This window comes from Hemitrygon akajei, chromosome 9, assembly GCF_048418815.1.
Source record: "Hemitrygon akajei chromosome 9, sHemAka1.3, whole genome shotgun sequence".
NCBI lineage: Eukaryota > Metazoa > Chordata > Chondrichthyes > Myliobatiformes > Dasyatidae > Hemitrygon > Hemitrygon akajei.
The window spans coordinates 135,921,525-135,932,579 of NC_133132.1; the positions used below are offsets into that span (position 1 = coordinate 135,921,525).

Consider the following 11,055-nt stretch of genomic DNA (forward strand, 5'->3'; position numbering starts at 1 on the left):
TAAGAGAGCATTCCCGCTCTGTGCCGTCAGCCTGCAATACAGGCGGGTTCTGGTGTAGCTCCGTGACCTGCGGTAGTTAACCGTGAGGGGAGATCACGGCCCCGCGGTTAGTGATGGTGTGCCGAATCCTAACCTCGGTGTAATAACTTAATTGTAATCATCGAATTAGACCTTAAAATATGTTCCCGTGAAAATAACCACAAATTGTTTGAACAGGCGCCATGTTCCAGCAGACACTGGCGGTAAAATTATTAATGCACTGCAAGGAAATGGGAAGAGATTATAGCAGAGAAGATTGTTTTACTTTTAACTTTAGATGAAATACGAAACCAAAACGTAGTAGGGAAGGGGAAATTTTGCATTTGATTGTCCAGCTGGTTTCTGAAGCTTTTTAATACCAACCAATCAGGTGTGGGGTTAAGTTTATAGAAGAGAATACACGTTTTAAATTTCTTGGCAAGGGGGATTTTTAATGCCTCTTATACACAGAGTTCTTGTCTACCCACGTCCATTCGGCCCATCTGGTCAGCAAAGGGAGATCTGAAACTTTTGTCTTCATTCTGAGCAACCTTCCTTCCCTCAAGTCAGCTGGTAAACCAACCCCACTCAGAGATGACTCACTTCGGCGGCTGCTCCTGGAATAAAAGGCGCATTCGTAAAATCTCAATGTATCTCTTCACGGCTGCACGCTAACGGCAGCATTTAACGACACATTTAAAAAAAGAGCAGTGAAGAGTACGGATGTGGCGGTGGAAAGTTGCGGACCTGCGTTGTTCGGTCTCTTCCGAGGCTTATAGGTTTAGGTCAGTGAATTGGGAATCTGAGGTTATCCAATTGGTTCTCCGCCTCAAGGCGGTGAAAAGGGAACACGGTCTCGTTGTAGATAAAATAAATCTCTTTTGGAAAAGAAATGGCCAGCGCACTAAATACTGCCTAGGAAATGGCAATTTATTCGTTTTAAAAGATTAGAAATCCAGTGATACATGAAAATAGTAAAAAAAAACAGCGTAAAGTGCCAAAAACATTTACAAAGAACCATGTGTGTTTAAAAACACGGGGAATGGAATGTAGTTTAAAATATTCTTAACTTGCATAACTCTGTCATTTTTAGTTCCTTCTGTTTTAAAGTCGTTTCAATCAACAATCTGATTTATTTTCAGCACCCGCTACACAGCTCATTCTGCCTCTGTCCAATGTCAGGCAATGCAGATAATGAGTTAGTACTGCGGTGCAGATTTCAATCCCTCCACTGTTTATTGGTGTATTTTGGAGACACGGGAGACTGTAGATGCCGGAATCTGAAGCAACAATCTACAGGAGGAACTCACGGGTCGAGCAGCATCCGTGGGAGAAAAGGAATCATCGACGGTTCGGGTCAACCTCTACATTAAGCCTGGACACCCAGACCCATGGATGCATTTTGTTTTGTTGTGAGGTGCTTGACTCTCCTTACTTCATGACGCACGTTTTCCTACATTAACCCGGCCCTCTGTCGGATGCTCTTCATACATTCAAACATCACAAAGTTTCCACATTTCCCCTCTCTGCTGTTATGATTTCTTTTTGGCTTCAAGCTAAAATTTGAAAATAAAAATCCATCCTCTACCCTAAATTTCGACGGGTTGAACTCAAGCAACGTTCCTAGCCATAATCGAAGGATTTGATTCCTGGATTGTCTTTAGCGTTCTAGGTGAGGCAATGAAACCTCAGGCACAATGTCTCCGGAAAACATTCACAAGCTGAGCACATTTGTAGGGTTCGGGGTTAATGTAGATTAGAGAAGGGGTTTTCAGGTCTGCTCTTCAATTACACGTTCTGCCACACGTGCTAGCATTTGTGCGGAGATTCCTGGTTAAACATCTTCTTTCCGCTCCCAAGTTCACTCCGGAGGTCGTCAACGAGGGCGACAGAGTTCAACAGCCTTTGTGTAATGGGAGGAAATCTACTGAAGCAAATAAGTTTTTGTTCTCCTTTGGAAAACGACATAGGCTTCTGAGAGTGGAATCCCACAGGTAATCTGTTGGCAACTGGAATTAAAATAACAGGAAAGGACGGTGGCAGAATAGATATAGTCTATGCTGCTTCTAAATTTGACAGATATGTCCACATTACAGGCGCTCAAAGTTCCACTCAATGTCCTGTTTGCAGGCTTGTGCTCAGCACTTAATTTTGGAAGTTTTGAGTTCCTTTACCTGCACGTGCAGTGTTTTGTGAACAGCTAATGTTCTGGACTGGCAAAATCCTTTGCCGCATTCTTGACATTTGAAGGGTTTTTCCTTGGAATGAATGTACCTAAACCAAAGTAACAGAAAGGTTATTAAACGTCTGAAAAAAATGAACAGAATTATTAATAATAGCTGCAGCGATTTACCATAGGATACTATTAACTTTATAAGCTCATGCGACAAGCTATTTATCTATGTGTTTTGATACATATTGTTGACAGTCATTTATTTCCATCTTGGATTAAACTGGTAAGTAAAGGATTCCTACGGGGTTCTGGGAAGAACAACTAAACTGCAAACGTCTTGAAATCAGCCATCAGTCGTGATCAAAGTTTCTGGTTCTCTGAAGTTTACAAGAGGGGTATCCTGACACATCCACAACCAAACTTGAAAGAAGCAGAATTAATTCTGGACCACGCCCTCTCCACCCCATCTCCCTTCCCGGTGAAACCGCGTAGCTTTACCTGTGATCGCGGAGGTGATCTTGTCTCCTAAACGCTTTGTGACAAATGTCACACGTGTAAGGCCGTTCGTCGGTGTGGGTCCTTTCATGAATCAATAGATTGTAAGATTTGGTAAAGTGCCTGCCACAGAATTTACAGACAAATTCTTTCTTGGTTTTGGACGGCAATCTGCCCCTGGTGGGCTTCCTTTCCGACGACAGCTTGGTGACATCCAGCAGGGAACCAATGGCCGAAGGAGAACACTGTTCATCTATTTCTCCCAGTTTAGGATGATCCTCCTGGGTGGCTGCAATGGCCAAATTGGCGAAGTCGAACCTAGGCCTTGTCTTGTTTGGAACATTGCTTGATTCTTGCTTGGGCGGGAATACATGGGGGAAGATCGGGATGGTGGGCAGCTGAAATCGAGTGTCAACCAGAGCCGAAACGGCGGGCACTTTGGAAAAGGACGATCGGGGCAAAGGCATCGGAGGGTAGCCCAGGGTCCACTGGTGGAGGTGGACGGTGTGCAGGGTGCTGAAGCCGTAGAGGTTGTGCAGCTGCTCTGGTGGCGTGGGGATGCCGTTGGAAGCTTGGAGAAAGGCGTAATTCGCCAGCTGCAGCGATGGGTGAATGGGAACTGGAGCCGGAATAGTCTTACTGCCCATCGTGCTCGCAGGTAGAGCGCTAGCTGCAGGAGACCTGGCCAACTTGCAGAAACCTTGGTGGATAAGAAAAAAGTAAAACAAGGAGTAAACAACGACGTGACTTACTTCCATTCCTATTAAAAGTTCAATCAGTAATCAGACGTGACATCAGCTCTAACACAAAATGCCGCCCCAACGTAAACGGGCATAAAGAACAAGCAATGTTACAGTAAAATCCACGTCTTACCAACAAAGTGTAAACATATTCAGCAAACACAGCCCTGCACTTTATTGGGAGCAGTCGAGGTTTGCCGAGCCTCAAAGAATAAACACCCAGACCAGTGAAATATGACAATTCCAGCCATCGCCACCCGCAAGGCTGTTTATTTATATCCCTTGATCGAGGACTTTAGAAGTCCAGTTAAGTGCCCCACTGCGGTCTTAAACAGAGGTGAAGTAAAAACGTTTCCAGCCTGCAGCCTAACAAGAGTCATCAATAATAATTTTTTAAAAAAACAATCAACAGGTAAGAAAGGCTGTATGCGTTATAAGAATCAGAAATAGATTTTTGCTCGATCACTCCCTTTACTGTGATTCATGATGTGAAAAGGGTAACTCGCCCCTTTTCGCTGGAATACAACTAAAACTGAAGGTGCCGTCCAGAGAATAAAACAAGTTCTTAAACAGCCATTTTAACATGTTGTCAATCACCATCTATCATCTCCGGAACCCAGCGCTGATCCCAACAAGCGAGTGAAAGAAGAATCACGTGTAAGCGGGCCGGGTGGGGTACTTGTCGTAACCTTTCACTGCCGCGATGCATCAGAACGGCACAACTGGGTAAGGAGGTACAGTTGGTCGGTAACAAACCAGAGAAAATCTGCAGTCGCTGGAAATCACAGTAATACACACATTATGCTGGGGGAACTCAACAAGTCAGGCAGCATCAATGGAAAAGAGTAAACAGTCGACGTTTCGGGCCGAGACCCTCCTGCCGAATGGCCTCGGCCCGAAACGTCGGCTGCTGACTCTTTTCCATTGATGCTGCCTGACCTGCTGAGGTCCTCCAGCATTCTGGGTGTATTAAATTTTGCCACTGTTCCTACTTCATCAATATTTTGAAAATCCGCCTAAACCTTGATGCTGTTGTTAAGGTAGAGGCAAATCAAAACAGTTCTTTTTACACTTGTCACATCAGGCTCTTAAACCTATGTTATTTTTTTAAAATCTGAAAATGAATATATATACACGGTTCACCTTTGTTTGCGGGTGAGGATTGAACTCGGAACCTGAAGGGTCTATAGTGTGTTTCCGCGGCTTACTTGTTATGAGATGGGGACCCCATTTTTGAGATGGGGTCCTGAAGCTCGAGTCACAAACGAATCGGCGAGAATCACTCGCTGTTGCATTTGGGAAAATATGGCGAGATGCGACTAATTAGCACTTTCTGGTCTTAAGATCACCAGGGATTTAGTGGTTTATGGTCAGGTAATTGACTCCTTCTTCGGATCATTAGAAATATCCCATCAGTTATGACAGCGTTTCTTACACGAGATGGCACAAAACGCGTACTTAAGTAAAAAGGAAAAAAAAAAACCACGAATGAATCATAACCACCGCTTCGTTTTCGCAATTAAACACCACGTTAAGTATATTTTCAGGAACAGTAAAAAAAACACGTCGTGAGGGAATCAGAACGGTAATCGTTCTAAATTATGTGAAAGGAATTGGCAAAGCAGGCAGGCTGACATCATGCGGAATTCCTCTGCAATGACCCAGAATAAAATACAGTGACATTTCGCAAAGATTGGCTTTGCTAATTGGTGAGACTTTCCATTAGTGTTGGTAAGAAAAGTCACACCAGAAATTTCCGTTAACTCTCAACAGTTATGGCAGATAAAACTCAGTGGAACTAGTCACGGGTAATTTGTCAACATGCGCTCAATGAAAGAAGTTCCAGTGGGGGGGGGGGGGTGATGTGTCTGTAATTATCCCAGCTGCTGATTAGGGTCTATTATACTAACTTATACTTCAGTGCCGCCAGCAACCCGATGTCGCTTTTAACTTATTGAATAAAATCGGTCCTATAGTTTCAATTGACTAGCCCAACATTCAGAAACGGAGGGAACGTGCTCCGTTAATAACTGCAACAGCGACGAGTGTAATTATGTATCCAGCACACTGACGTGTTTGCATCAACGGGCTTCCAATATATATTAAACCTCGTGGAATGTTCCCGTGGGGCTGTAAATGCTTCAATTATATTTAAGCAGAGTAACGTTGAAGAAATGCCTTCAACTTCAATCCTTAGCAGCACTAATGCAAAAGACTCTATTAAACTCACATTGAATTTCTTTTTATTGTTGTTGATTTATTTTTAGAAACAAGCTCTCAAGGAAAACGCTGAACATATCTGTTCGCAATCTGCTCAATATTGGTGTGGTCTGACATACAAGCCATTAATCACAAAGCCTTAGTACATTAGGCACAATACGGTCGTTTTTGAAAATGTTAAGTGCGAGGAAAGAAGAATTGTTCCCTTACCATGAAACATTTTAGTCTCTTACCTCCTAGTTATTTTTTTGGAAGACGTCCAAACTTAATTTTAGAGTTGAGTACAGATTCTTTACGATGCAACCGAAATCCCTCCTATTTATCTCCTCTTAAAGTAAACTGGCATCAGAAGCAGCGGGAAACATCGTGTATTGGCCTATGTTTTAATAGAGTTTGTGTACGGTCTCGGGGGATCGATATAAAGAGTACTATCTCATATCTCCCGCGTCAACAAATATATTCGGAAGTGTAAGTCCCACTGAAACCACATATATGGTTTCAGATTATATTTACCTTACAGTAAACTGAACTTTTATATTTTATTTTTATTACCCTTCTTGCTGAGAGCTCTGTTTACCACGGAGACCGCAGAGAACTAGAATAATATAGAGACTGCGTGCTGAAGCAGACTCAGACACTACGAAAGCGTTCTAAAAGCACAAGAGAGTACGGTCGCGAGCAGAAATCAGCCAACGCTGCTGATAAAATGCCCTGTGTTACTTTCATGAATTCGTTTCAGGACCAATCTACGAACAAACACTGATAATGTGACTATTTCAAACGGTTAAATCATTTGGAGTAGTCACATTGCCTCAAATTTCACTTCCTTCTTTTGTAATCACGATTATGGAACATTATTGGTCGGATTCAAGACGTCTGAGTAATAGTGCACAGTTCATTTCAAGATCTAGGGGTAATGCCATGTTCTTAAAAACACTCACTCCCCACCGCGAAAATGTAGTTTACTGCCGAACTGAGCTCCAAACAACGTGTACTTCCTAGAAACCTGCAAATAACTACGTACAGCAGGTGCATCGCGCCTGTTGCTGAATAACGATAGGAACCACCAACTCATTGTACCTTAAGTGTCGAAATAAGGATCGAGTGGAATTCGCAATCTTCCAGTAAGCATCTATACTTTGCCAAGATGTAGGATCTTTACATAAATATTCCCCAGTTTAGGCAACCATCCGCTAAATAAACCTGTCTTTAAACACAGCAGATGAGGTTCAAATATACCGTGCGGCCGTTCAACAACAACTCGAAGCTGATGAGGGAACAGCTTCATAGAATCAATGCGACCAAGTGGTTTTGATGGGGGTTTACTAGGTATTCGAAAGTAAAGCCATGGTGTCTAGTGATCAGGCAAAAATCCGAAGAAAGGACTGAATAACCCTGGTCTTTTAGGTGAGGTCGGAGGAACGGCTGGTTGTAAACTTGATATTTATTTAATATTACTATGCGCTCTGGCCATTATGATTACAAACATTACAAACACATCTATCGACTTTTTTTTAAGATGCAGCTGATTTCATCTCTATAATTTTAGCCACATCACACTGAACACAGCCTACATGCCTTTATTCCCCTGTGTTCAGGTTGAGTTTCCGGGCATACAAGCACGCACAAATGGTAATAATACGTAAAATTTACCAGCCACTGCTGCGTTTAGAAGGCTGCTTGGCAGTTCCGTACCTGAAAGGTTCATTTATACGAGTTAATTGTATTCGGGGCTCTTAGGAGGATAAACGTCAACGTAGGCGAAGTAATAAGAAGGCAGGCTGCTTAAAACGTGTCCATTTCTTTCCCAGTGTGATAACAGACACATGCCCGAGAACATTTCTCCTCCCAATTACAACTATATCGCTGAACACAAGTGCAGCTGCTAACTTTAACGTTATAGCCTGCAAGAGAATGACAGCGAGCACCAGTCTGGTCAGTGGTCGATTGACTACTATTAGGGAAAGTCTCATTTGGTCAGGACCTACTGACGAGGGGTGTCGTTTATTCCTCGTCGACTAACTGGTGCGGATTCCCATTAATTTCAACGAATCATCGTCCTTTCTCCTCCCCTACCCCATCGCAACAAAATATCAAAGATTTTTAAAATAACAGAAATAGCGAAGGTTATTTGCTGCGCAGATGAGAACAGGCAGTTTTTATACAGATATTCAATTGAGAAAAGCTTAATTCTGCCAGAATAAATTTAGACTACAAAAATAAGTCCATAAACTTGAAAAAGTACATCTGTGCGGAATCTCTTTCTATTCACAGTTATCTCACCAGCCCTGCTTTGGCAACAGTCTTCTGAGCTGCAGTCTAATTTATAAGTCCGAAGCGATTTCGCCCTCTCATTGCCAGCCTAATCAGAAGCGTACTTGCTAACTGAACACAGGAATATTGGGAAGCTGGGCGCGCTGCGCCATATCAATCAGTGTTTGCTTTTAGATCTATGTTCCAAATGCTTCGGGGCATCATTATTCATCGGATTATCACAAAATCACAATGAGTACACTGTTTGGAGAATCGAAGAGCTCAAAGCACTTTTCAGCCGGGAGTGTTGATTAATACACCGAGTTAGACAAACAAGCAGTTTCTACGTGTAAACTATGGATGAGTTGGCTTTTAAACGGGGGTAGGGGAAATGTTTAGTCCAATGTGCAGTTTGTATACAGAATGAAGTGGAGTAGTTGAACGAATTTCAACAGTCAGCTGTTTTACATCCACAGTTCGAGAAGAAGCGAAACGATCGCTTCTCTGTTGTATATTTGTCTGTGCTTCACTGATTAGTGTTCTGACTGAAAGAATAACCGTGTGTGGATTCACAAAGATCCGTCAAAGTTATCAACTAACGTCTTTGCTTTAGTTTGGATTGGAAAATAAATATCCTTATTATTTTAGAAAATGAAATTTTAAGATCTTCATAATAAAGAGTGAAGTTTTGCAGAGAACGACCCGTGTACGCAATTATGATGTAATGTGAAGTATCTGTCACCCAATCCGCTGTTACAGCCGAACTCATGGATTAAGATATTTAAAATTACAATACATGATAATAAAATATGATTTCTACCACTGCTGGTCTAGTACTATTGTGATCCATTTATTGTAGGTGTCTACATTAAAATAAACTGAACAATTCGGGATTACATATAATGCTGGCGAAATTAACTAGGTTGTCTTTTCCTTTAAAACATTTCACTTTACTGTTGATTATTAGTCTCACATCAAGTTGGGACTCTGTGCTTTATGGAAATAGAGAAAGGCGGTTTGGGAATAAAAAAGTGCTCCACGTATTTGACCCTGTCAGTACCTGTACCGTTGACCGCACTGGAGACCTTATTGAATGCATCCCTTCAATATTATTAGCAGTATACTGCTCGCTGCACCGGAAACAGCTGGGAGCAGCTCGCGAGCCGGGCTCGATTTACTGGTCGCCTCGCCGTGGACGGTGGCAGAAAGCCGTGTGTTTACATCTGAATGATTGCACGAGACCCAAGTAACCACCCCCACCCCACCCCAAAGGCGCTAGGGGTGAAAAAAAAAGTATCAATGCAATGATTCGATAGCATGGTGGCCCACCCCCACCCACTGTCCCGACTGGGTTCAAGCGTTCTGCAGCTGGGCACATGTGTTTATATACAGCCTGCACGTGCTTTATCAGACGCAGGTCTCGTCAAAATCTGTCAATGGAACTTAATGCTAGAAAATTCTGAATAGACTCAGCAAAGAGGAAACGCGTTTAGTTTCGTTCCACGCTGTGGATTAGCATCGCACTAGTCCTCCCAGTTAAAGCTACATAAACGTGCCCGCTGTGTATAAGATTCACAACTGCTAGGGTCGCTAATGGGCCAGCGCGTCTCCACTGTGAACGCCGCCGAATGGCAGGAGTTAACACCGGGTTCGGAGGTTTCATCTAACTTCGTTCAAGTTGACCCCTTTTATTTCAGAATGATTTAATTCACAACCCCGTGCATAGTAAAAACGCTATCATTAACCTAGTCATACGGCTTTTCAGAGTGACTCGCTCGCTTACTTTCCGAAACACCTCATAAAGGTGGAAAATGTCACTGCAGTTGAACCTGGATACCTACAAATTCTTGCGCAGTTGGAAAATTTAAATAATAAAACTTTGATAAATTCTCAGCGCTCAAAATCAATACCAACAACTGTCTTTGAAACATTACATATCCATGCAATCAAACTGAAATTCCCCGCGTCCTATAAACCACGATCACCCCCGCCCCCCAACCTTTATGCACATAATGCAATTCAACGAAGGGAGCAGAAAAATGCGGTTACCTGCACCGGGGAACTCCTCGGGCGCTGCGAGGGTCGCCGCTTTTTCGCTTGAACTAATGGCAGATGTGGAGCTGGAGGGGGCGGCGGCTGTGGCACAAGCGCATACCCAAGTTGGCATGCTCTGAACTCGGAGATGGCGTTGCGACGGCGAAGTGGGGTTACGGGGGGCTGGTGGCACCAGCCAAAAACGACCGAGACCGTGTCAGACAGCCCTTGAGCAGCAGAAGTGCAGCTCGCCTTCTGTTCGAAGGGAGATGCCGAACACAGTCCGATTCCTCCAGACCCCTCGCACCACCTCCTATTTCAACTGAGTCCTGGGAGAAATCCTGGGACGGCGCAGGCGCACTGCGCAACCAGGCGGCCCCACCAACAAAAAGTCAATAAACTTTCCGCAAAGTTCACAGCATCGCAGAGGAGACAGGGGCTGCGGAGCTTCACGCCTCTTTAGGCTTAAGACATGATAAGAAAACATTAAAAACTAAAATAACAACGTTTCCTGGCTCTGTCGGACAACAACATTTTATTTTTTACATTAACTTAACTCAAAGGAAATATGCAGTGTCTTTCTGAGAGAGAGAAAAAAAATCCGCCAGGCCACCAAATGGAAATGAAATAGACAGTAGGTTCTGACCTTGATGGTGCCCAGATTTGGGCTATTTTAGGAATCCGCTGAAACTACCAATTTATTTCTCGCACCAGACCTAAAACGATAGATGATCGGCGTTTTGGGATTGAGGTATCTGTAACAAGCGATAAAAACAGCAGTGAAAGAATTTAAATGCATTTTCTGCTGTCGTTAGATCAAAGGGGTTACGGAAGGAAGAAAACTCTGAAGAAGATATGGATACAACTCCCACTCAAAAAAAGACGAAAATATGCAGAGAGGCTAAATCTCGTTGCTAGGTTATAAATAAGTTTAACATGGTCAGTTTGATTAAGACTCCACAACTATTAATGTAGCAAACTCTTTTTGGTAAGAAAATCTCCGTTTCCCCAAATTAAAGGACTAATTCAATATCTTCCCCAACACAAAAATGCTATGGGAATAGTTAGAAGATATATATATATATATCTCACTCACACACACACACACACACACACACACAC

General features: G+C 43.1%; 1 protein-coding gene across 3 annotated transcripts; it reads right to left on the reverse strand.

The window, feature by feature from the left end:
- Positions 1-930: 930 nt before the first annotated feature.
- osr1 (odd-skipped related transcription factor 1) lies at positions 931-10,292 on the reverse strand. 3 transcript variants are annotated; one of them, XM_073057029.1, is made up of 3 exons: positions 9,949-10,292; positions 2,690-3,386; positions 931-2,292 (listed from the first exon to the last, which is right to left on the reverse strand). In XM_073057029.1, exons 1-3 carry the CDS (start codon positions 10,064-10,066, stop codon positions 2,157-2,159), a joined length of 951 nt encoding a protein of 316 aa, XP_072913130.1. In that variant the 5' UTR covers positions 10,067-10,292; the 3' UTR covers positions 931-2,156. The 3 variants fall into 3 exon arrangements, with proteins under 3 accessions (XP_072913130.1, XP_072913132.1, XP_072913131.1); XM_073057031.1 differs by lacking the exon at positions 9,949-10,292 and adding an exon at positions 7,342-7,595; XM_073057030.1 differs by lacking the exon at positions 9,949-10,292 and adding an exon at positions 7,300-7,595.
- Between the last annotated feature and the right edge of the window lie 763 nt (positions 10,293-11,055).